This window comes from Netta rufina (assembly GCF_964035555.1).
Source record: "Netta rufina genome assembly, chromosome: 4".
Lineage (NCBI taxonomy): Eukaryota > Metazoa > Chordata > Aves > Anseriformes > Anatidae > Netta > Netta rufina.
In genome coordinates, this window is record NC_140127.1 from 15,270,648 (window position 1) to 15,295,963 (window position 25,316).

At 51.4% G+C, this 25,316-nt stretch overlaps 4 protein-coding genes across 6 annotated transcripts; all 4 read right to left on the bottom strand.

Moving 5' to 3' along the window:
* Window positions 1-1,167: 1,167 nt before the first annotated feature.
* Window positions 1,168-13,381, bottom strand: LOC311208629 (UDP-glucuronosyltransferase 2A2-like; the record flags this gene model as incomplete). 2 transcript variants are annotated; one of them, XM_084285471.1, is made up of 6 exons in its annotated part: window positions 1,168-1,444; window positions 2,103-2,322; window positions 3,088-3,175; window positions 3,600-3,731; window positions 5,017-5,165; window positions 12,646-13,381. In XM_084285471.1, 6 exons carry the CDS (start codon window positions 13,379-13,381, stop codon window positions 1,168-1,170), a joined length of 1,602 nt encoding a protein of 533 aa, XP_084141597.1. The 2 variants fall into 2 exon arrangements, with proteins under 2 accessions (XP_084141597.1, XP_084141598.1); XM_084285472.1 differs by lacking the exon at window positions 12,646-13,381 and adding an exon at window positions 7,297-8,020.
* Window positions 13,382-17,432: 4,051 nt separating this feature from the next.
* Window positions 17,433-19,980, bottom strand: LOC311208862 (uncharacterized protein). The gene is made up of 4 exons (XM_084285865.1): window positions 19,927-19,980; window positions 19,729-19,783; window positions 18,993-19,053; window positions 17,433-17,744 (listed from the first exon to the last, which is right to left on the bottom strand). Exons 1-4 carry the CDS (start codon window positions 19,940-19,942, stop codon window positions 17,448-17,450), a joined length of 429 nt encoding a protein of 142 aa, XP_084141991.1. The 5' UTR covers window positions 19,943-19,980; the 3' UTR covers window positions 17,433-17,447.
* Window positions 19,981-20,358: 378 nt separating this feature from the next.
* On the bottom strand, window positions 20,359-22,827 carry LOC311208614 (sulfotransferase 1B1). 2 transcript variants are annotated; one of them, XM_084285448.1, is made up of 8 exons: window positions 22,783-22,827; window positions 21,803-21,951; window positions 21,507-21,635; window positions 21,291-21,388; window positions 21,051-21,177; window positions 20,872-20,966; window positions 20,618-20,798; window positions 20,359-20,540 (listed from the first exon to the last, which is right to left on the bottom strand). In XM_084285448.1, exons 2-8 carry the CDS (start codon window positions 21,948-21,950, stop codon window positions 20,428-20,430), a joined length of 891 nt encoding a protein of 296 aa, XP_084141574.1. In that variant the 5' UTR covers window position 21,951; window positions 22,783-22,827; the 3' UTR covers window positions 20,359-20,427. The 2 variants fall into 2 exon arrangements, with proteins under 2 accessions (XP_084141574.1, XP_084141573.1); XM_084285447.1 differs by lacking the exon at window positions 22,783-22,827 and adding an exon at window positions 22,534-22,637.
* A 1,019-nt stretch (window positions 22,828-23,846) lies between these two features.
* LOC311208616 (sulfotransferase 1 family member D1-like) lies at window positions 23,847-25,316 on the bottom strand (the record flags this gene model as incomplete). Its single annotated transcript, XM_084285452.1, has 7 exons — window positions 23,847-23,959; window positions 24,069-24,249; window positions 24,363-24,457; window positions 24,553-24,679; window positions 24,778-24,875; window positions 24,973-25,098; window positions 25,172-25,316. The coding sequence occupies 7 exons, from the start codon at window positions 25,314-25,316 to the stop codon at window positions 23,847-23,849; spliced, it is 885 nt and encodes a 294-aa protein (XP_084141578.1).

Here is a 25,316-nt window from a genome sequence, read left to right on the forward strand (position 1 = left end):
ATAAGGTAGGGATTTTTATTATACAAAGATAACATTCTCGGTCTATTTCATTTTCAGACAAATCTGCAGCATCCACAATGCAACAAATGTCAGTTAAAATTGGGGTGAATTCTTAAGTACACTGGTACAACAGTGGAATAACCTCACCTTGAACAGGAGACCTGACGTATCATCAGTTTAATAGCCTTCCATCATTAGGCACTTGTTAAATAATTTCAGGAGTGCAGCGTTAAAGACTATTCTATCTGAGCCAAGGGTAGCGTTATTTTCCCACCAGTACTTCAGGCAAGTCAAGTGTTCCTATATGCTCCTGCACTGTTCCTATGTGTGACTTTACTTCTAAGTTCCACCTCTGAGGGTTTTCCTGGATTTATCAGTGAGCGTGGCTTAGACGATCTTGGGGGTTAAGATGACAGGTGGAAGTTATTTTCATGCTCCTGTACTGTTGCAGAGTGATAGCCTGTGCAGCAGGACTCTGAGTATATTGGATGGAAAAAAAAAAATGGTTCTTGGAGGAAAGAAAGCCATTTTGTACTGGTTTTAGGGCTTATATATGTTTCTGTCTCCCCTCGGCCACCAAGTAGTCAGTGCATTTGTAAAAAGTGATGATAAAGCCTTCACCAGTTTCCTGCAGCTCTTAATTTTTTATGACCTTAGTTAGCTGTTCAGATGGGCCTTTTTTTCAGGATCTTGCGACCTTGGCTTCACTGTCCAGTCTGGAAAGAGCTTTTCTGACAGGAGAGACATTTTGGTTTCGAATCACCAAATACAGGTATTACAGGGAAGGTCTGAGATAGGCTAAGAAAACTTAGTTTAAGTTAAGAGACCACAAGAGGTCAGGAGGGCTGAATTTATCAAGAGTACCAAATTGAATGGACAAGTTAGAGTGGCAATTACCGTTTTAAGAACCCTGTGTGATAACTAACAGCATCCCAAAGGATTAAGCATTTATAATTTGATTTTACTGAGGCCAGAAGGAATTTACTCGCTAAGCAAGCAACTCTGCCCTGTAACTGCTTTTTAGCATGACCCAGTTCAGTGAGGTGCTTCGTGATATGCCCAGCATAAAGCATATCCTAATAATTCTATTTACCGAGGAATATCAATAAATGCCTTGCAGAGTCAGCAGCGTATAAGGAAGGAAGGGGGTTGATGGGAACAGCACAACTATTCTTTCTTTCTTTTTGCAATTCTACCACGTTTCCTACAGCAAAATAGGCAGCACTTGACAAGAATGAAGACAGCAATGGCTGCACAGGTGAACAAGAATGCCAGAACATCCAGGCAGTGATACTGGTACCAGGTGAGATGGTGAGCGGCTGGTCTCAAGTGCTTTGCTCCTTTGTGACGCATGACAAATTCAATCCAGAAGACAGCTCTGTCCAGAGGCGTAATTGGCTGGTCGTGGTGTATCTTGGATAATCTTAAAGCATTTTCCTTGTAGCTGGAAACAAAAAAGAAGAAACCAAGGAGATTTGTCACTGTTTCCTGAAACAACCCGTTCCATAGCTGGCCCTCCTCTTGAGAAAGATAGAAAGCACTGCTTTCACTTTCATCAATGTGTTTTAATAATATTTGAAACCAGCCCAGTTTACTCCTGTCTGCGCAGAAGTCGACATGTAGACTATAATAGAAAAAGCCAATCTTTTGAGTAGAAAAAGTATTCCGGTTACTCTGTTGAAAAAGCAACACGGAACCATTTGCGCATCTGTTCAGATATTACATAGTTAGATTAACTAAGGGTATTGGTGACTTGGGTAAGAGAAAGAACTGTGACGTCTCCAAACTGAGTACCTGTAACAACTGGCATTTTCACACAAAGCCTCTGAAGAACTTAACACTGAGCAGCCAAGAGTCATCTCAGGAGCTCTGAGCTTTCCAAGAGCTATCTTTCTCAAAGGGATCTTAAAATGTCATACAAAGAAAAAAGAATTACTAAGCTCTCCTTCTGGGAGATGCAAATTCTCAGTAAAGAGACGGTTTTCATCTGCAACCCAAGTGCCAGCTATTCAGTATTTTGGATTCCCACAAGAGAGCAGAATTTCTCACATCAGCAGCCCAAGGTTTTAATAACCTCATCCTATAGTAAGAAAAAAACTCACGAGGAATTGTTAATGACTGTATTCACTGCATCAACTAGGTCCTCTGTCTTCAGCGTGCCGAAATCCAGCTCAACTGCAGCTCCCTTTGCCCTCATGTGCGCAATGTTGTCATGCTGGTCAGCAAACATGGGGATCCCAACCAACGGGATCCCGTGGTAGATAGCTTCATAGATCCCATTGGTGCCACCGTGAGTAATGAAGGCTTTTGTCAAGGGATGGCCTGGAACAGGGAAGGAGAGATGCGTGTAGCAGCAGCAGACCGTGACCTCTGGGATATCAGAGCTGCCAGCTACTTGGGCACGTGCTGCTAGAGAAGGGAATGGCCCTGCCCTCTGTATCGGCATCAACACCTGCACGCTTAGCTTCCACGTGTTCATATTGAATGCAGTACAAGAACCTCCACATTCCTCCAGACAACCCCAGAGTTACTTTAGCCCTTCTGCTGTCATGCAGCTTTAGGTTCTAGTTTTTACATGGCCTCAGGTTCATAGCAGACCCCTTCTGCAGCCTTTCTTTTGAAGAACGAGCCCAGGAAATGAACTGCAGAGGTGAAATGCAGCTCCAGAGTACAAAACTACTTTCTTACTGTCTTCCTCCTGCCTACAGGTGGTTCTTAGCCCTTCCAAACAAATGCCACTGGACTCTCTAAGATGGACATTTGCTTAAGAGATTCATCTGTATAGCTAAGCTCAAATTGCTGCCTTCTTGAGCTGCTGCTTCCTATTCCCTTTACAGTCTGGCTGCATCTTCCATAGTTCTTGTATAGCCGCTCACCTTAAAGTCAAAAGCAGGCTAGGAAATTAAGGCTCCAAGAGCAAACTTCTGCTGCATGAGGTACAAAACTAGCTATAGCTGCAAGTGTTGTTGTTGGTTTTTGTTTGTTTGTTTGTTTGTTTTTTCCCACCCAAATAAGCCATTCTAGCACAAGGACAAATGAAACAGTTTTTCTAAGGGGGTAATGCATCTCAGATAGAATCAGTCTCACCAAGCAGGTCATTTTGGGGTATCCAGTCATAAGTCCTGGTGTTAGAGCCCAGAGCTTCTGGTTTCTTTCCTTTGTACCTCCAAAGGACCTTGAACAAAGGAATACTAAGATAAAGACAGTGCATGTGGCATGCCCTTTTGTATTATTACACATAAAATAGGACCTTATCTTAAACCCACATCCCTTTCCCCCGTGATTCAAATAGCTTTGGCTCCGATTTATATCTTTGGTTAGTTATTATGGGCTTTCCACACAGAGGGATTTTTACATTTTTGCCTATGAACACACCTCCGTGCCGTTTGGTTTGGGGGCAGGGAGGGGAGAGAAACACCTGAATGGGATGTGAGGCAGCTCAGCCATCTGCCTCTTTGCAGAGCCTAGCTTCTTGGCCATGGCATATCCAGCAGAGATGCAGATAGAAATCAAGCGTAAAAGGCCTACTGAAGGGAATAAAAGTGGCAAAAAAAAAAAAACAACAAGGCGGATTGCTTTATACTTGAAAGTAAATTCACCTTTTGTGGAAGCTGGCTGAGCGCTCTGGCAATCACATTACTTTTTTCATCAGTCAGGTTGTAGACCATTGATCCAAGAGAAAACACCACAATGCCATGTTCTCCTGAGCTCTGAACAAATTCTTCCATTTCCTAGGATGCAGAAAGCATGATAATAGCGATTTCACAATGCAGATTACACAGATTATGTGAACGGAGACCATAATTTAGTTTATTGAGGTGATATCTGATCGTGGCATATGAGTACCTCTGTTGACAGAAGGCTGTGACAAAGATACACCTGGCCATGTGCAAAATAGGCAACTTCTGCCAAAGAAGGATTGGGACAAGCATTGAGACAGGTAACAGAAGCTTTGTCTCTGAAAGCAAGTCAAGCAGTTTCAGGACACATTTCTTTCAGAGCATGACCAGCAAGAATGGATCCAGGTACTGGAGTTAGAAGGCCATACCCTGTGACACCCTCCCTAGCGTAGTTTGGCATGGTTCTCAATTTTGCGGGAACAGGTCCTATGCATTTTACAGCTCTGCAGCAAGAGACATTACTGAAAATTGTGAGGTTGTTGCAGCATCACGATCAGAGATTTGTCAAGACATTGCAGTCACTTTGTTAGCCAGTTCTGTATTTCCTCCAGTACAGCATGTATTGCTAACCAGACTTTACATGTCAGAACAATAGATCTTCCTGTTCATTCTTTTAGATGGTGTTGTATGAAATGGAGCATCCAAAAGGGAATGGCTATCCCTCTCCCTCAACTCAACACTTGTAGCAGGGGTTGAGTTAAGAAGAGTTAGATATTTATTTTTTTTTTTCAGTAGATAACTTAAACTGAAAAATACCCTGCCTCCTGTAAGGTTCCTGCAGGGGTGATACTCTAGACCAGAGCATGTCATGCTGTCATCATCATCAGTTTGAAATTCCACTTGAATGCTGCCATTCACAGCAGAGCATAGGCTGGGGATGCAGAATATTTTACTCCCTTTACGAGGTCTTAAACTAAGCACTAATAGAGAAGCGTTCAGCACTGTTCTCTTTCTGCAAGTCTTGGCTCCATTTTGTCTAACAAATTAGTCCAGTCACAGCGCCTTGCCGCATCTGATATTTGAGCGTTTTCATGGGCTGGAGGTCTGCATCTTAGAATTAAATCTTACACTCTGAGGTAGTACCTATTTCTCCTAAAACAAACACCTGTATTTGCTCCTGCTGACCTCAGCTATCATTTTTTCAGACAGCAAGCTGTAATCCCAGCCTTCAGTGTGTACAAGTCTGGGCAGATTGCTCAGGAGCTCTGTGCTCCCCACCAGCAGCAGAGCATCTTCTTTAAGAAGGAGTTTTCTCATGACGTGGCCTGCCTGGCTGTTCAGGGAGGGAAACTGCTTGTGCGGATAACCAACCAGTGGCAGAACGAAGTCTGAGTACCTTTGGCAACGGCTTTGCAGGCTTGCAGTGAAGTCCTCCAACAAACTCAAAGTTGGGCAGGAAAGGGCGTGGAAATTCAAAATCCCAGTACGTTCTGATTAACCAGATCTCTGCTTTCCCCATCGTCTCACACAGGGTCGTGGGCCTTCCTATGGACAAGGTACAAGGCATTTAGCACAATTACAGGTATAATCTTGTTTGCAGTAGATTACAAAATAGGAGCTTTACCTTTGTCTTTTGGCACTCCCAGCCAGTGTAGTCTGTCAAACTGAGCATGAAATAAAAACTTGGACAAATCCAGACCTTGCCCCATCCCTGTTCAGCCTTGGCAGGTTGCTGCAACCAAGGCAATAGTATCTTTACAACCACTTTGAACCTTCAGAATAAATTTAGGGTAGTGCATGAGTAAGTTGGGAAGCATTTAGTTTCGGTGCATTTCTTGTATTTATGGAAGATTTTATTACCCATGCTTGCAATAAAAACCCACTTTGGGGAAGAGAACAATCACACAGAACTTAACATCCAAACAGAAGTAAATGAACCACTAAGTGATGATCACGAATCAGGGAAGAAGAGGGTTTTTATCTGAGTTCTGTTGCATTTTTCAAATGCTGACTCAGACTGTGGCTACTCAGACTACACTGCAAAACTGGTACAGCCCTGGGGACTGGGTAAGCTGCTGCTGAAAAATAATTGGAAAAAAATGCCAAAACTAAAGGTTCTCTTGACTGCAATTTTATGCAAAATCCAATGTCCCTAGAAACTCATCTGAAAAAAAAAAAAAAAAAGAAAAAGTTAAATGGGAAAAACTCTTATAGCTTCCCATTTGGAAAAATACATATTCTTACACACACATTGCAAGTTGTCTTCAGTATTTTCCCCACAAAGTGGAACTGAGCTGTAAGAGGGTTAAAAGTGTTAATAAGTGATTTTCCAAAGTGAGCTCAATGCAAACAGGATCCTAGCAAAACAAGCAGAAGGCGGGGCACCTTATACTACTTGATCAGCATTACAAATAAAGTTTTGTTTTGTTTGTTTTGTTTTGCTTCTAAAGTGGAGGGTAATGACTCAGTTATAAAATTACTGGAGTGAAAAGTAAAACTAGAGTGATGCAGAGGTGTTGCTCTTTAAGTTGTATTCTGAAGCTGTTAAGTCTTACGTGGTAGAAAAGTTCAATCCAGGGAGAAGGGACTAGGTTTGAAGGCAGAGAGGTGTTCTTGGGCAACACAGAAGAGATCGGAGGTCAGCAGAGTAGTGCCCTTGTGCTTGCTGTTCAGTTGTTATCTGTATGAACACAGCTATTCCGTACAAGGTTCAAAGTCCATTGAACCAGAAGGTCTCTTTAACAGACTTTGAATCAAGCATGAGCTGTGCTAGGCTGGAACAAAAGTTTCAGGTGTTTTGTTTGAGGAAACTATATTTCAAACTCTGGATGATAGAAGAAAGAGAAAGGTGACAATACCTAACATTTATTTTAGGGAAAGGTGAACTCACACTTAGCATCCCATTACCAAGCAGGGCTGCCAGATACTTCCAGATGATGCATGCAATGCAACGTGAATGAAGGGTGCGTTGTGCTTCTCAGTTGTCCAAAGACAGTCAGTGTGCCTGTCCTCAAAATTAAGAAACAACAATTGTCCTCTAAATCCTCGATAGGCACTAAAATGGGCATGCAGCTCACCAGAAGAGCTGACGAGGAGCATCATTGTTGACAAAAATTGCGACTACATGCTAGAAAGATCCCTAAGGGAAACTGCAGCAGAACTGCACTGGTATCTGTTAGGCTGTATCAGCCCTACAAGGTAAAGCACAGTCTCTGTGCAACCTAAACAGAATTGTCGTCTCTGCTGGGCTCTGTTAAGAAATCAGGGTAATTGTACACCACTGCACGTGGAAGCTGCTACAATGAATTTTTAAGTTTTGCATGAAAATAATCTGCTTAAAATGTAGAAAAGAACACAAGAAATCAGAGATCTGTCCTACAGCAAATGAATGCAGTTGTGAATGAGGATGGAAGTACAGAACCAGAATGGGCTGGTGGCTGTGACAGAGCAGGGACTAGGGTCTTCTTTTGCAGTGATCCATGGCCTGCTTCAGAGACCTTCCCCTTTCTCCTGTCAGAGCTGGAAGGAGCCCCGCATGATCCCCTCTAACATGGGACTACATCTTCAAGGAGATGTGAGACATCTGGAGAAAGCAATGTGATTCTATAGCACCAAGCTCTCAAAGCATTCAAAAGGCACAACCTATGCGAGAGAGACTGCTCAGCGGCTGCCTTACCTAAGACATTACTGTAGTACCCATCCCATTCATCTCGCCAAAACTTCCAGAAAAATAAATCCATGTAAAGGTAAAAGAGGAAGTTCCGCAGTCTCTCCACAAAGGACATCTGGTCCGTCATCCCCACTGTGCTAGCAGGCACGTAAGAAGGTGGGGACGGGAGCCCACCACACATCCTCTCTGCCACGTTCCCGTCAGAGAAGCGGAAGGTGTAGACAAAAGGGATTTCCAGTAGTTGTGCTACAAGCTCCCCCCCTACAGCCAGAGGGTCAGCGATCAGAACATCAAACTTGGCCTGCTGCAGCTTTGCCATCAGCTGAGGGTTCGTCACCAAAGTGTCACAGGTCTGCTTTGACATGTCAGAAGAGGTGCCTATGAGCTTTATCATCCTCCACATGACCTCCCAGGGGAACAGATTAGGAAGCTCATTCATCCAGAGGTTGAGGAAATCCTCCATGACAGCATGCAGGAACTCCCGGGAAAAGGGCACTTGCAGGACCTCAAAAGTGAAAGGGGAAGAGGTGTCTTCGTAGTTGATGAGCAGATTGCTTGATGGCACCAGCACAGTCACCTCATGACCCCGGAGGACGAGCTCTTCCAGCAGCACTTTGATGTTGATCCAGTGACTTGCGTCGGTGGGCCAGACCACCACCTTCCCACAAAAGCCAGCGCTCCAGCAGCACGTGCAGGCCCAGAGCAGCCAGAGGAACCTTTGTCCCATCATCTCAGCAGCCCGTGCACAACTCCAGTCTGAGCAGGCTGGAAACAGCTCACCGCTCAGAGTGCAAACAACTTCAGAGACAGCCAATGAAAGTAAGATCCGCCTGGCGCTAGCCTTGGCGAGAGGGCATGTCGGAACACCAAACACTCATGGGAGGGCCGGGCAAGCAAAAAATCCCGTTCTGGAGTCTCCTCCAGAGCTGCAGCCAAACTCTGGAAGTGAAGGCAATTCCCGTTGCTGCTCCCCACAGAGCGCAGTCTGCAGCACGTGAGGACCAGAAATCCTTGCCCTGCTGCCAGATCTTCCAAGTGAAGCTATGCATTTCTATGCCCAGCAGGAGTTTGGGCTAGAGAGAGCACATGAGCAGCCCAAGGGACCTTTTTGTCAGCTAAGGGCTTAACCCAGTCTTTTCTCTTGACTACAGTCAGATTTGCTTCTTTGCCCTGCAGGAACCAACCTACCTGTAAGTTACAGTTTTAATCTCCTGCTTTATTAGGTGCAGACACAACATCCTGCCGTGATTCAGAAGTAGCCCACACAGAGTGCTCTCATCCTGTCTTCTCTGTTACCAGACGTTGTGGGCACACTGCTGGAAGGGCACAGTCCTGGCAGAGGTCATCCCAGCATCAAGATCATCCCAGGGAAGAAACAGGAGTAGGTGAAGAGTTTGGGTTTTGCTTACCACCTCCTGTCTCCTCCCTGCCCAGGGCAGTTCAACACAAGACGCCTGACTTCCCCTCCTGGAGGCAATCCCACAGAGCAATCAGAGATGCTTGGTGCAGCAGATGTGTTCTGGCAGGAGAACAGGCAGCTGCTCTTTCCTGAGCAGAAGGAGAATGAGGCTCAGCCTGTGTCTAAGCAGGTCCTGAGCACACCTCCAGGAGCTCAGCACCACCACGTGGGACCCTCCCTGGTCTGAGGATGGAGCAGGAGGCTTTCATCATGTCTCAACCTCACCCCTTGAGAAAGACTTCAGATAGGAAAAGCCTTTAGGTAGAAAAGCAGCTAAAGTCATTGTAAGGACACGGAAAAAGCTTTTCCAAGGGTGGTGGTGGTGCACACGTGCACTGCACAAGCTGCAGACATTGCCACGTTGGGGTGCTTGGCCCTTTCTTTCACTCCTCCTTCACCACTAGATACTGCCCAGACTAAAGCAGGTTGCAGTCAGAGGGGAGCACAGGCTTTGTTTATGTAACCTTAAATGCTAAAGCACACATTTTATGACTAGTAGAAAGCCCAGCAAATTGCACAATTCCACAAGCAGCCTGAAGCTGACATAGCACTGTCTCAAAGCGCACACTGCTGCCAGCATAAGGCTTTCTACCCTCTGCCAAACATGATAAGTATCACACATAAATATGCAGCTAACTACTGCAGTAGTAGGACTTGCTGCCAACTTAGCTTTCTCAACAAAGCCATGTGCTACTACAGATCTGGAAAATAAATACAAACCTGTAAGTCCTCACATTGGAATAATAATAGCCCTGTAATTCATCTCCCTTCACCACACGCACACACAAATTGTCCTATTTCCTTCTAATCATAACAATAACTTCTTAACTCCAAAATTAATTCTGCAATTGATATTAAATAAACAAGCAAACAAGCCCAACTATCTTCTACTACTTCTTTTAGACACCTTCAGAAAAGCCAAGGACCTTTTCTCCTTGCTGCTGGGGGCCTTTCATCACTGCAAACTGAGACGTGGTTCACTTTTCCTAGCCAGCAGAGCTAGCTGCTCTCCCAGACCTTTTACAGTCCCGGGGAGGATGCTGTCTCTCATACTGAGGAGAGCTAAGGATGTGAGAATGGTATCAGGGAAAAAATGTAATGTTAGATAGCCTTCTACAGCTTTGTAAGTTCATCAGTTGAATTTAGTAGGCAAGCAATGCTATTTTGCTCTTCTTTGTGTCTGTTGCATTTGATGACTGACTGACTGACCCCTTTCTGTTTCAAGTGGTGTTAGCACTGGTTTGCCCATCTCAAAAGTACCTGTATTGTTTGAGCTGCAGCAGCATAGCTAGAAGCAGGTAAGGTTTGTGCTTGCCTGGGTTGTTAGCTGTGACATGGAAGATTTTGGAGGAAGGAAAGGAATTCAGGACTGCCTCGGTCCTGGCTGGTACCTTGTACCAAGGCTCTGAGTTTGTAGCCCTATGTGTATAGCAGGTGTAATCTGTATAAGTAAGAGCAGCCTTACCTAAAACTTCACTGTAGTATTGATCCCAGTTTCTCCAGAAAAGGTAGTGATACGTCAAATCCTGTAGAAAATAGGAGATGATGTTGTATAGCCTCTCCGTGAAGGACATCTTGTCTGTTAGGCGGCTTAGGATGGCTGGCACATAGGAAGGAGGTGCTGGGAGCCCTCCGCAGAGTCTCTCCACCGTGTTGCCTATGGAGAACCGGATGGTGTACACAAAAGGGATGCCCAGCATCTCTGCAAAGAGCTCCCCGCTGGGCACCAGTGGATCTGCAACGAGAACGTCGAAGGCAGATGCCTTCAGCCTTTCCATCAGCACCTTGTCCCTCAGGACTCCATCGCAGATGGTTTTGGTCACAGCCTCCAGCTTGCTCAGCAGTTCAATTACCCGGTAAATTTTTTTCCAGACAGGTAACTCTCTCTCCTCGTAAAACCAAAAATAGAAAGATTCGTCCAGCGTGGCAGCCATCTCCTTTTTGCTGATCGGCACCTCGACCACCTCGAAGCGGAAGAGCGGGTGCTCTGTGGCGTTGAGGATGAGGAAGCACGAAGGCAGCAGCACGGTCACCTCGTGGCCCCGGGCCACCAGCTCCTTGAGGACGTACTCCATGTTGAGCCAGTGGCTGTTGTCCACCGGCCAGACCAGCACCTTGCCACCAGACGCTGAGCCCAGCACAGCCAGCAGCCACAGCACGGCCACCTCCTTGCCAGCCATGGTCTGCCTTGCTTCGCAGTGCCCCCGTGGCTTTCCTTCACTGGGAGCAGCAGGGCAAGCCAAGCCAAGCTGGGCTGGGCCTGCATGACACTGCTGTGCACTGCAGGCAAGGGGCCAAGGTAGCTGGTGCAAAATCCTGTCCTGGATAACACGTGTTCTCCTGGGGAAAAGGTGACTGGGACCATCTGGCACCATCTGGTGGTCAGCGGCTGGCTGAAACTGGGAGATGTTTCCTCTGGAGCCACGCAGATTGCTGCAAGCCTGGGGGACTCCACCCTGTGCGGGTCACATCCTGCCTGTCGTGCCTGCCGAACTGCAGTCTGCTGGTTTGGGTACAAGAAGTGACTCGAATGAAGAGGCCAGAGCCGGGAGGTGATGGCATGGGTTGCCCTGCCTGCCACTAGGTGCCAATAATGCACCGTAAGTGGAACCAGAAACTATGCTAAAGCACTTCAGCTATGGCCACGCTCCTGATGTGCAGGTAAGGAATGATGTGAGCCCTCTTCGCTGTGCCAGAACTGAGTCGCTGGGCTCCTGCCTAGCTCTGTTGCTCACAGTTTTCCTAATCATATTGTCATGTGAGGCTTTTGCTGTGGCTCCTGTGCTGTCCAGAGCGTTGTTCCCAGCATGAAGGCAAAGGTGGTGGTAGTGGTCAGGCCATGAGAAGCCAAGCTGGGGCCCCTACGCTATGGCCCGTGTGCTGTGCACATGACAAGAGCTTGCTGTCCTTGCCAAGTCCTGCAGTGCAGGAGACTGCATCCCGTGAGACTTGGAAGTGCCTCGTTTCATGGGGTAGGTGTGAGCTCAGTAAAAGAGTCACGATGACTGCGTGAAATTAACACTTACCTAAATAGGTTTTTTTATGTATTTGCTCAAAGCAGTCTGGAACAAAAGCCTGAGGAGGAAGACTTGTGTTCACTGTTTGCTTGTGGGTGGAGCGTGTTTGCACAAAACAGTCTTTACTTAGAGAAGGTTGGTTTTAATTAGCTGTGATGTAAACAAAGTCTCTATTACAAAGCCACAGTGCACCTCGGTGTTGCTACTAAGGGTCAAGGCTGGCGTGTAACTTGCCAGTCATCCCCCTGTGATGCTCCACGTTAGGAAAGCAGCTCTGGTGCTGTCTGCTTTCCATGCAAGCAGTCATCAATGGGGAGATGTACGAGCTGAGCTCTCAGTAAGGTGAGCTCAGCTTATACATGCACAGTCCGTGGTGTGAAAGCTGTTTCAGCCTCTGCATTAGGACCAAGTACAGCAAATCCTGCAGCTGGGATGCCCGCTGATCCCTGTCTCCATACAGAGGCGTGCCTGCACAGCACCCTGTCAGGGGTGGGTGCAATTGATGGAGTCATACCCAGGGTGGGTAGATTGGTGACTAATGGCTCAAGACCGTATGTGTTGCCCTGCTAGCAGGATCCCCAGGGAAATGTGCCTCCTCCTTTGTAAATGCATTTATTCTTTTGGTTTCTGCAATCCCTCTGACCTACAGTTCCAGATTGACATATTGGCTGCCTGTAAAAGGTCCTAGTTTTGCCTGGCTTGGGCTGCCTGGCTCCTTCACTGGCAGCTTGCTCCTTTTCCCACAGAAGGACATTTTTATTTATTTTTTTTCTGGCTATGCTGGCTGACACCCTCCAGACCTTGCCTTTGCCTCGTGCTCTGCAGCTCATAACATGGGAGGCTGTGCAACGAATGAGAAGCGAGGTAGCAAAGGCTTACCTAGGATCTTGCTGTAGTAGACGTCCCACTCTCCCCAGTAGCTCTGGAAAACGTAGTCTTGCAAGTGGTAAGACACGATATTTTTTATTCTCTCGCTGAAGGACATGCGGTCGGTGAGCTCGGACAGGGCTGCGGGCGTGTAGGATGGCGGGGCTGGGATCTTGCCGCAGTGCCTCTCCACGGTGGAAGCCGGGGAGAAGCGCAGCGAGTACACGAAGGGGACAGCCAGCTTGAGAGCCACGAGGTCCCCGCAGAGGGTCACTGGGTCGGAGAGCAGCAGGTCGTAGCCAGAGCCCCGCAGGTGGGCCATCAGCTCCTGGTTGGTCAGCACCGCGTCACACATCTGCCTGTTGAACTGGTGCCAGCTTTTGGACAGTTTTCCCAGCTCCTTGTAGAACTGCCAGAAGGTCAGGGCTGTCGGCCTGTTGTTCAGCCACAGTGCCACGATCTCCTCGATCAGGTTCTCGATGGTGTCTTTCTGGAAGGGCACGTTAAAGACCTCAAACCTCTCCGCGGCCTCAGCCTTGGGCTGAATGAAGAGGGAGGCGTTGGATACCAGGACGGTGACGCTGTGCCCGCGGCGGATGAGCTCCCGTATGACCGTCTGCACATTCAGCCAGTGGCTGCCTTCTGTTGGCCAGACCAGCACGTTCCCACAGCAGACAGGCCCTACGAGAGCCACCTGGAAAACAAGCAGCTGGAGGCACTTCGTGGAGCTGCTGGCTTTTGTGGCCATGGCAGGATGAAGGGCTGGATATCCTGTGAGGTCTGCCTTCCAGCTGGGAGCACTCCACCTCTGCGCCGTGGCACTTTGCTAGCACCCTTCGCAAAGGCGAGAGTCCCCTGCTGTGCGAGTGGGGCCTTTCGGGCCCGTGTGTGCTCTGTGGGCTGAAAAGACAGGAAAGGATTCTTGGTAATTCACTTCTCCCTTCCTGCCTCCCACCTTGCCAGCTTCCCCCTTGGGGACTCCTTTCCCTAGGTAGGGCTGGCAGCAATCCCAGCTGCTGCCAGAGGTCCATGCTACCCTCAGGCCAGTCCATTTGTGTAGGAATCTCACCCTTTATTTCTAGTACCTTTGTAGTTCCTCCCTGAGGAGCAAAATCCTTACCGTGGAAAGGAAAGCAAATAACAAGGGCTCTCCTGCAGCTGTATTGGTGCCATATCAGTCAGTAAATGCTGGAAGATGGACTAGTTCCTGCTAGAGAGTAAGTGGCATCAGTGCCAACATTGGAGAAATGCTGAGGTTTGCTGGAGAATGTACAGCCACTTCTCACTTGAGAAGATCTGTTTTAAGTTGCAACAGCCATGGTGTCTGTATTCTGTCATGTTTCTACTTTTTATGGTACAAATTCACCTGTACCTAAAGATAATTATTACTTTTTTCTTCTTCTTTACTTTTTTTTTTTTTTTTTTCTTCCAGAATAAGCATGGAGCTTTGCCAAAACAACAGGCAGCAGCGCTGCAGGAACTGCTTGCCCGAAGGTTTGGCCAGACCTGTGATGGGACTGGCAGGGACAAGCAGTGTTGCAGACATCATCAACCACCTCAACCCTTCTACAGCCACGTCCCTCCTTAAGTAATACAAGTTATGGCAGCTCTAGTGCGGGGCGGTTGTTGTTGCTGTCTGGGGCACATCAGCACCAATGTGGTCATGTTGTAGGCTTGGTTCATGTCTCTAACTATGCCTCTGTGGTTCTTCTCAGGGTGATACCCGCATAATCTGGGCTGGCTCTCCCTTGGAAATGTAAGCACTATGTCCTGAAAGGAGCTCTTAACCACCAGGAATCAAAACGAGAACTAAAACCCAGGCAGAAAATGGTTTGCTCAATCCAATACGATTTGGGCAGAGTGAATAACACGCAGCAAAAATCTTACCTAGCAGAGAATTCTGTGGTAGGAGAGCATCTTTCTCTGGATCACGCAGTGTAATTTGGTGTGCCAGTCCGCTTCTGTGAGTTGTTGCTCACCTGCCCTGTGCCTCAGCAGCTCTGGCAAGGCTTGGCATCAGGCAGAAGGAGCTTAAATAAGTTCCACCTGAACAGGGATTTTCAATAGGAGGAAGTAATACAATATGGGATGATCACAAGGGGGCAAGTCTTCTGGGATTACTCATTTCATTGTTATGCCCCAGTAATTTAATAGCCGGGATGGTCTTCCCCATGCTAGGGAATATCATGATGTTGCTACAGAGCCAGATTCTCAGAAGGATTTGTGTCCTGTAGCTAAGAGATACGATGTCCGATGGCTAAAAACATCTTTTGCTTCCTTAAAGGTCCTAGCTGGCACAATAAAATTAGTTGTTAAATAATAGACTTGTTTACAAACTGCCCACGGGAACAAAGAGCATCCTGTGCTTTGTCTGCAAAGCATTTCAAGAGTTGTGTTACCCTTGCTGGTAAATGGTGCGTGTGTGGCTGTTGGTTCTGCAAATCAAGGCAAGCGTTTACTGACTTGAAACTACGTGAATCTGAAGATACAGCTCCACGTTTTTTAAATTTTGTCCATAATATTCAACCTCACTTTCTAACCCACCAGTTTGGAGCAATTATACCAGCATGTCGTTATGACATGCTCTCCTTTCTTCATGTAGGCTCTTTAAGCACTGGAAGGCCCGCTGTAAGGTCTCTTCTTTTCCAGACTGAACAACCCAACTCCCTCAGCCTGTCTTCGTAGGAGAGGTGCTCCAGCCCTTTGACCACCCTTGTGGCCCTCCTCTGGACCTGTTCTAATACTTCTGTGTTGTGCTTGTGCCGGGGGCCCAGCGCTGAACGCAGGCTTCAGGGTCTCACAAGAGCAGAGCAGAGGGGGAGAATCCCCTCCGTAGCCCTGCTGGCCACACTTCTTCTGATTCAGCCCAGGGCTAGGTTGGCTTTCTGGGCTGCAAGCACACATTGCTGGCTTGTATTCAGTTTTTCATCAACCAATGCCCTCAAGTCCTTCTCCTCAGCATTGCTCTCAATACCCTTAACCCCCCCAGCCTGTACTGATGTTTGGGGTTGCAAAGTCAGCTGAAGTCAGTCAAATTGTGCTCCTGAATTTCGTAAGCTTCTGTTTCTAACCCCCAAGTAATCAACTTCTCTGTAGCAATTAAGGGCTATTGCTAGTGGAACTGGAGGGTTAAATCATGCTTTTAAAGGCAGGATTTAAAAGGGCAGCTTTTAAAGCTGATGCTCACGTTACTCTTAATGCAGAAAAGATAAACACTGTGAGGATTAGAGGATGAAATCCAGAAAACAAAAGTGGGCTGAAGAAAGTGGATGGTGTCATGTGTCTGCATTTCGCACATCTAGCGTTACCGAACAGAACTGGTGCCGCCTCCAGGTCTTTAGTAGCTGTAGGTTACTCAAGGATAATGGTGTAAAAGTTAGGGAATCCAGCCTAGTGCTTTCCATACAGGTACGCAGGCATCTTCCACATTTTCCTGAATGTGGGTTTCAACTGGGCTTGGCAGCCCTGTTATTTCCAGGAAGCCCTGATGGCCACCAGCACCTCAAAACTTCAGTGCTGGAGCATAACAGAGAGGCTTTTGCCCTGCCAAGCACCAAAGGACAGCAGTTTTCCTTTCTCTTATTTCAAGAGAGCAGCTTCGGGACTGAAGGGGGGACTTGAAAATCCTGAGTTGTAAAAGACTAGCATTTGGGATGGGGGCAATGTCTGGGTGGGGAAGGTTGAGGTGTCTAATTTGTAGGTTGGCCCATCCTCGAGTGCAGGCAGAAGCGTGTGGGCTAAGAAATTTGTGGAGGCACATGCTCAGGATCAGTAGAACAACTACCCCCTTGTAAGCCCCAAGCGTCACAGGGAAACTCCAGCAAAAGGGAATGTGCTGGCACCCGTGCCATAACCAGACTTCTCAGCCAGCTGGTGTCTTTAGCTCAGCCCTCTACCCTGCTGCGAGAGGACAAAATGTTGTCGTGCATACAGTATTTCACTGTTTCTTGGTTTAGTTACAGATCTTAATCTCTGCGCCACTCTTTGGATGCTTCGGGTCCACGTTTGCATGTAAATGTGTAGATGCTGGGGTGGCTCATGCCATGGCCGTTTCCACTCTGCAAGGGAGAAAGAAAAAAGAATGAGAAAGGATCCAGGACGAGCCTTGTGCGCATTTTGAATGAGCTTGCTAAGTCTCATGAGGCAAGGGAGACCCGCTGCAGCTGCCTGCAGGCACTTGTGCACCCCTGCCTTGCCTGCATCTATCAGCCCTTCCACGGGACAGCCAAATGCTGTGGGGACCCCAAATCTGAAAATGCAGATGGTGTAGGTGTGACAGGAGCCATCTGGTGGCTCACCAGAGAAGAATGAGCAGTCATGCTCACCCTCCTGCCTTCTCGAGTGTGCTCACTCCCAGTCCTTCACCAGGGCTTTCCCTGGGCAAGGTGAGCTCAAAGGTGACTTATTGTAGTGGCTGAAGTTTGGACCCATCAGGGAGTTGGCCTGGCCCACAGAGGAGCTGGGCAAAGACCAGGCTGTCCTGGGTCCTGCCAAATGGCTGGGCAGCAGCTCTGTCGTTGAGCCAGGCAGGAATTCATTCATGTGCTGTAATATGTGCAATTACGTGAAATAATAATAATAATAAAAAAATGTCTGTTTACAGCTCCACAGGGAAATGAAACCAAAATTGCGATTCCTGTTAGATTTTCACCAAATCCCCCACTCGTACCTAACCTTGATGCTGTACCACATCTCCCTGCTGGCTGGCTGTTCTGAAAAAGAACTGCAGAAGCAGAGGAAAGCCATCCTCGGGCAGGGGGAATTAAAACAGGACTCGTGTTTTCTGCTTACGTGGGTACAGCGTGCTCACGGGGCTAAGCCAGCTCCACGTCCTGCTGGAGCGCTGTTTGGCTGCGGGGCAGCGGCAGGTGCTGGCACGAGGTCTGCACCTGGGCCTCGGCGCACAAGCGGTACACACGCCACTTGTTCCCCGGGGGTATTTTCACGTATGATGTCTGCGCCTCGGCTTCGACGTAAACGGGCCTCTTCCTTGCCGGCGTGGCCTGCGACGACGGCTCCTTTTGCATTTGGGAGAGCGGGGAGAGCAGGGATTGCTGCCCACCTGCTTGTACGGCGGGCTCGGGGTCCAGGGTTTGTGTTCCCTTCTCCTCCTGCATTGAAGACACGGGGTGACCTTGGTCACAAACACGGCCAGCAGCGAGGTTTTCACCAGCATTTTGGCAGACTGCTTTGGCAGCTCTTGGCCAGGCTCCAGGAAAACCTCTTGCTGCTCTCCAGGCCGTACAGCGCCTGCAGCTTGGCACGGGCAAGCAGCGTGAAGAGAGGCACCGTGTTCATACAGAACGATGCAAAGTCCTGGTTTTACAAGGGTTTTTATGAAGGTTTTTACAAGGGTGGTTATGGGTAAGGTTTGTTCCCCCCGTGGGGGCGTGTTGGCCGGTGCTCTGCAGTACACGGGGCTTTGCAGCCCACCTCTGCCTGAAACTCTCCTTGGCTGCTGTCCTATTCCACTGCTGCACTTTGAGGCCAGCACAAAAGATAAAAAATTAAAAAAATAAAAAAAATCTCATTGATAGTGGTGAACAAAAACAGTTTTTGAAGCCTTTTGCACCCTTTGCATTTTACAGGAGCCGCTGGCTGCGTGTGAAGAGTGTCATTAGAGGGTCATCCAGCAGACCACAGCTGCGTCAGGAGCAAAACCGTGCCTATGGGCTGGCAGGGAAACGCACAAGCCAAAGGAAGCAAGAGTGTGTGTGTGGGGGGGGATGTTGGAAAGCCCAGCTTTGTATCAAAGTAGGTGTGCAAGAGGTTCGGGGAGGGAGGAAAATGCCTGGAACAAATAAAAACCAAGTCATTCATGTGCGTGGAGGAGCAGTCTTTGGTGCCGTGGGGGTGTGGGGTAGAAGCAGCAGGAGCTGGAACAAACGGAAATTCCTGCAGGCGGATGTTGGGATGAGGAGGGGCTGAGAAAAGAATTGCCTGAGGCAATGCAGTGTCTGAATAGACACCTTCAGCCCAAAAATACACAGCTGAGGGGGTAGATGGCATGAGGGAAGTCTGTGGAGCCACAAAAGGAGGAGACGAATGTGGACAAATGGCTGGTGGTGTCTCAGTGCGAGAAACAAGGGACAGAAGGAAAATAAAAGGAAAATAACAAAACCTGCAACGAAACCCGCATGCTGTGGGGAAAAGCAACTCCCGAGAGGAGGTACGAGGTGCCATGGGATGCAGTGGAGGTCACCAGAGCTCAAGGGGGGGGGATGGTGCAGGTCTGGAGAGGACACAAGCACGGAGTGACCAGGCATGGAGAAGCCACGTCTGGCTGGGGAGCCCCTTCCCATGCGCCAGGGGATGGGGCCACGGGTGCAGGTATCTCCACACCCTCCCCTGTAGGTTACCTGGCTCACTTTGTCCATCTTCTCTTTCAAATCCTCTGGCTCGTTGTGGATTGTAATCAAACTGCAAGGCAAGAGGGGACAGGCAAGGCAAGAGGAATTGGACTCGATTGTTTTTATGGGTCCCTTCCAACTCGGGATAATCTGTGATTCTGTGACAGGGGGGCTCAGGGCCTGCTGTTTCCTCGCTGGACGAAGCAACAAAGCCCAGGGGCGCCCGCAAGCAGCATTGGGGAAGACAGAAGCTTTCAGCACCTGAGGGAGAAGGAGGAACCTTTTGCAATCATTTTACTACAGCTTATAGCAGCATTTCTTCCAAGTGGGGAGCGCGGCTCTGTAAACACCGCAACACCCACCTCCTTCTGCTGGATTTGTGGTGGACAGCTGCTAAACTCAAGGAATTTGCTGAAAAAATGGAGCTAAAAGCAGTGGTATGCGGGGCTGTAACCCAGTTTTGCAGCCCATGTCCCCAGCAAGCTGCCAGCCCCATCCCTGGAGCACATCGGAGTGATTTCCCATCCAAAGGTCATTTTTTAACCTCTCAGACTATTCCGCTCCTATCTCAGGAATGGCACCTTCAGAGACACTCCCTGCCTGCAGGCAGCACATATTTCCTCCAGGTCACCCCTGCGTGGCAGCACTGCCTTGTGCCTGCGAGCCCTGTTATTTTTCAGTGCAGGGAGCCCTGCGGTGCGGTAGGGGGGTCCCGCTCCTTCCCCCCTCCCCAGCACCCCCATACCTGGTGGTGGAGTAGGTGTCGGGTTGCTGGTAGCAGCAGAAGAGTTTCCAGGACCCTGACAGCAGAACAGCACAAAGTGACCTCCAGAATCCTCCCTTTGTTATCACCGCTCTGGGGGGGGTCAGGGAAGGGGGCGAAGGATGGGACCCCAGCCCTCTCCCAGCTCCCCAGGTCCACTTTTGCCCGCGTCCCACTCACCTCGGCTCTCCCCCATGGCGCAGCCACCGGTGGCAGGGTGGCAATGGCCCTGGCCCGCTCCCTGCCCAGGCGTAACCTCAGCAGGGCCTTTTCTGACGCCTGCTGATGCAATGATGAGGTCGGAGGCAGTGGGTACGGGACCCCCTGCGTGCAGGGAGATCGCACAGGCGCGTGTGGGGGCCACGAAACAGATTTATTGCCTCGTGCTGGAGACAACCCTGGGTGGGACCTGGCGCTTAGGGACGTGGTTTAGTGGGTGACATTGGTAGCAGATGATCTTGGAGGTTTCTCCAACCTTAATGAATCTGTGATTCCTCCCCAAGAAAGCCACGTGGGTGCTGTCAGATTTGTGTCCCGGAGGGCGACCTGCAGTGCGGTGGGGGCTCCTCGAGGCGCTGCGGCAGATTTCACACAGACGAGCGTGCGGGGAAAGGCAGGAGGCAAACTTTTATTTTCGTAAAAGCAGAAATCTGGGGGAAGTGTGCAAGGCCAGGGTGGGCCTCAGATGTGCGTGCGGAAGCACAGGTCGGTGCCCGCCATCCTCTGCGCGTAGAGCTGGTCGAAGCGCGCGCTCTGGGCCACAGTGAAGTGGTTCTTCCAGTCACCAGTGATGCCTGGGGGGCGAGAGGGGGCTGAGCAGGGCCCAGAGGGCTGGTGGTGTGCCGGGGGGGGGGGCCCAGAGCCCACTCACCTTTGCGCATGAAGGGGGAGATGCCCTGGTCCATGAGGTTGGAGGGCACCACCCGGTAGTTGGTGCTGAAGTTGTCCCGCATGGCCTCGAAGGATGTGTGCTGGGCGACCGCCTCCAGTGCCGCCTCCGACAGCTCCTTCCCCATGAACTGGGCCACCTTGGTGATCTCCCGGCGGGGATCCTGGGCGCAGAGGCTGGCATTCAGCCCCGGCGCCCCCAAGCCCCTAGCCCCACCGTCAGCACCGTCCCCTCACCTCCTTCATGTCCTCGTAGAAGAGGTAGAGGATGGGGTGCTCCCTCCGGCGCTCCCAGTAGCCCCTCACGTGGTCAAACCAGGAGCCATAGGCCACTGCACGGGGAGAGTGGCCATGGGGATCAGCGGGTGACGGCACCCTCAGGGTCCTCACGTGCACCCACGGGTGTCCCACCCCACCTCTGCCTGCCATGAACTCCTCCAGGTACTGGTCCCACGTCCCCGGGTGAGGGTGCAGGTTGTTCATCAGGTCAAAGTGGTAGTAGGAGACGGCCACATCCTTGGCGTTACGCCCCACGTAGACCATCTGTGGAGAGGCCCGTGTCGGTGACGCGTGCTGATTTGCAGGGTTATGGTGGGGGTAGTCATGCCCTTATCCCTTCTGGGTCCCTCCTGGCACGTTCCCTCCAGCCCTATTACCTTGCAGCCCTTCTCCCAGAAGGATTTGGGTAAGATATCAGCCGGGATGTGGGTCTTGATAATGCGAGGGGATGGCATGCCCTCCAGCTGCTCCGTGCCTACAAAAAGTGCTTCCGCTACCAGCAGGGTGCACCCCAAAAGCCCAGTCTGCCCCATCCTTGTTGGCCAGGCTGGCCCCCGAGCCTCGGGGCACCCACTGCCCACCCACCCCGCTACCTGCCAGCATCTGCCCAGGGGCAGCAAACTCCAGCATGGGCACCCGGTTGACGATGACGTCCCGCTTGCATTTTTCGGGGTCGCCGCCTTGCAGGATCATGTCCACGATCTCGCTGACCCAGGTGGTGCCTGGTGAGGAGCAGCCCGGTGTCTTGCTGCTGCTGTCCCCTCCTGAACCCAATCGCAGGCACCGCAGCACCTTCTGGCTACCCCCCAAATTCCAGCTTGGGTAGTCGTGGGTTAGTGCCCCCCACTTCCCGCACATGGCCCCTCTCTCCTGTGCCGGGGCCGCTCACCGGATTTGGGGAAGGTGACCACCACGATGTCTTCAGGGCGGCTCTGGAACTTGTCCACCTGCTCCCAGTTCTGGGCGAAGGCGTAGACCATAGGGATGCCGTGCACCGTGCTCCAGGGCTGGCGTATGTAGGTGTCCATCATGGCCATCCTGGTGGGGACAGGGGGGTACACAGAGGGCCAGCTGGTGGGGTTGTCTTCATAGGGCCACCTTCATGGGGCTACAGCCAGCCCCATGAGCTGGGGAGCACCCAGAGCTGCTGCTGGGACCCAGCACTGGGCTCTTGGGGTGCTTGCCCAGACACCCCTGGCGTTTCAGGGCTCCTCTGTGGGGTGCCGGGAGGGGAAAAAGTGTGTCCTGCCTGGTGCCAGCTTGGGCTCTTGAGGCGGCAGGAGGGAGCTTCGAGGAAAACAAGGTGCTGCCAAAGGGCAAAGGGCAAATCCTTTCTCTTGGTGTTACTGGGGCAGTGGTGGGACTCACTGACACAGCCGGCAAAGCAAAGCCCTGTGCCCATCCCCAGACCCCTTGGGCTTTTGTGGAGGATCCCAGCCTCGTTCTTCAGAGCCAGCAGGGACCACCGACCCGCGCCCCTGTGCCGAGCTGCCGTGGCGGGGATCGACCAGCAGCCATCTCACCCCCGTGCCCTGCAGCTGGTGAAGAAACCAGCCCCCCCTGGGCCCCCCCAGTATCCAGGCCTTGCCTTTCGGAGGCTGGCGGGGGGCTCCCCGTTACCTGCTGCTGGGCGCCGTGGGGAGCGGGGAGCACCGTGCCCGTGCCCGCAGACAACGGGGTGTTTATTTTTCCCCTCCCCGCGTGGAAGATGGAGGCACGGGGAGGTGCCTGGGGATGGGGACGTCACCGGGGGTGGGAGAGGGTGCTCCGGGGTGGGGAGGAGGAACAAGGGGGGCAAGGCGAGTGCCTGTGATGAGCGGTGCTGTGCTCAGCACCCCCTCCCAGGCAGGGGTGGGCTGGGGGTGTCACCTGCGTGCGGCTCGCTGGTGAGACGCAGGGCTCAGGCTCGGGACCCCGAAGGCGGGTCCAAAGTCTGCAGGGTTGCAAAAGAGCAGTGCCTGCTGCAGCCAGCATGCTGCTGGGAAAAGGGTTTAAGGGAGACGTGCTGGGGGGAGTGCGGGTCTTTTGGGGAAAGGGCCACCCTTCGGCAAAGCCAGGAGCTGGGGGTGCATGAGGATGCCCCTCTGCACTAAAATAAACGCGTTGGAAGGGTTTGTTCTTTAGCTGCACCGATAGCACTGCTGCTTGCAGATCAATCCAGTTTGCATCTCTGTGGGACAAACCAGCCCCAGGGCACTGCCTACGCACAAACATCGCTAGTTTGGACGCTCATAAACCAAAGCTGGAAATGGGGCATAACGGGGGCATTTGGGTCCCAGGAGCAAATCCCTGATGCCGGTGGGCCAGGTTGTCCCAGTGGTGCCTGAGCAAGAGCCTGGTGCAGCTGTGTGGGAGCAGGGACATCCCCCATGCCACCGTGCCAGCGGGGCCAGCGCCAGTGCCAGGCAGGAGGTGTTTCCCTTTGCCTTTGCCCTGCAACACCCATGCCGGTGCAACGGTGATGGAAATTTCTGCCTGCTCTGCAAAGCAATCTGCAGCAATTCGGAGCCATAAACATGCCTGGGCACAGAGTCAGCCTGGGTGCAGTGAGCACCCTGACTTGCTTTGGGGTTTTTCCACTCCTAGGACGGTCCTTGCTCCTGCTTGCACTGCTCTTTTATTTCTAGGAGTGGGCTGAGCCAGCTCCATGTGTCTGGGGCTGAAAGTGATGCTTTGGAGTATGGGGTCCCCGCAGCAAGCATCTCCGTGTGCCTGCAGGCATCTCAAGGCACCAAGAACACGCTTCAGGGTCTGCCCTTGCCCTTCATCGCAGACATACATGTATGCTCACCCTCTGGCTATTGTAATTTATTATGGGAAGAAAAACGCCCGGCGAGTTCCGGGCTGCAGGAATCCGGTGCTGGCTTCCCATCAGGGCAGGGGGAGCCCTGGGCAGCGCCGGGGGCAGGCAGTGCCCCGGGGGTGGGCGCCCCTCACACCTCCATCTGGAAGCAGAGGTCTGAGCCCGCCATGTGCTGCTGGTAGTGCTGGTCAAAGCGCTCGTTCTGCGCCACGGTGAAGTGGTTCTTCCAGTCGCCGGAGATGCCTTTGGGGGTAGGGAGGTGAGAAAGCACATGGGGCAAAATCTGGCCCCCAAAAACATCTGCAGTCTGGGCCTGGGACTCACCCTCCCAGGACCGCCGGCCGAAACCTACCTTTCCGCATGAAGGGGGAGAGGCTGTGGTCCATCATCGAGGAGGGCATGGTCTCATAGTTAGCGGCGGGGTTCTTCTTCATCTCCTGGAAGGAGGTGTGGTGGAGGATCCTCGCCACCGTCTCCTCCGCCACCTCCTTGCCCAGGAACTGCAAGATCTTCTGCACCTCACGCTGTGGGTCCTGTGGGGTGGCAGGGGCAGGGGTGCTCAGTGCTGGTGCTCCCCCTAGAAATAGGGGGGAGGGGGGGAGCAGCCAGGGCAGGTGCAGGCACCCATCTCTCCAGCCCACCTCACCTTCTTCATGTCCTCGTAGAAGAGGTAGAGGAGCTGTTTCTCCTGCCTCTTCTCCCACCAGCCCCTCACATGCTCATACCAGGACCCGTAGGCCACTGTGGGATGGGGGTTGGGTTAGCCGAAAAGCAGCAAGGAGGAGGATGTCCTCCCCACCAGCATTTTTGTGCGAGCCCAAGCATGCAGCCCCCACCTTTTCCATTCATGAAGGCCTCCAGGAATTCAGCCAGCGTGCCGGGGTCAGGGTGCATCTTGGCCATCTGGTAGAAGTAGTAGTAGGAGATAACGACGTCCTTGGGGTTGCGGGCCATGTAGATTACCTAGGGACAACCGAGGCTGTGGTTGAGGGAACAGGAAAGGTGCCCCCTCCCTACTGCCCCGCTGGGGAGAGAGGTGAGGGGCAGCCCCACAGCGTTACCTTGCAGCCCTTCTCCTGGAAGGAGGCCGGGAGGAGCTGGACTGGCAGGTGGGTCTTCACCAGCCGTGGGGATGGGGTTTTCTCCAGCAGCTCGATTCCTGCAGGAGGGGAGCTCAGTGGGATGTGCCCCCTGCTCTGACACCCCCACCCATGCCCCAACTCGACCCCTTTCCCCCACAGCCCTCGGCCACTCACCGCTTGGTATCTTGGGGGCCTTCATCTCCAGGAAGGGCACCCGGTTGAAGATGGCATCCCGTCGGCACTTCTCCACGTTGCCGTCATGGTAGATCATGTCCAGGATCTCGCTCAGCCACGTCGTGCCTGTGGCACAGGGCAGTGTCTCAGGGGCTGGATGCGCCCCGGCAGCATCCCAAAACCCCCTAGGTCCACACACCTGACTTGGGGTAGGTGGCGATCAGCAGGTCGTCATGCCGGGCTTGGAAAGCCTCCACCTGCGGCCAGCCCTCTATGAAGGACTTGTACAAAGGGATGCCATGGAGGCTTCCCAGCTCCTCCCTGCACACCTCGTCTACCCCCAT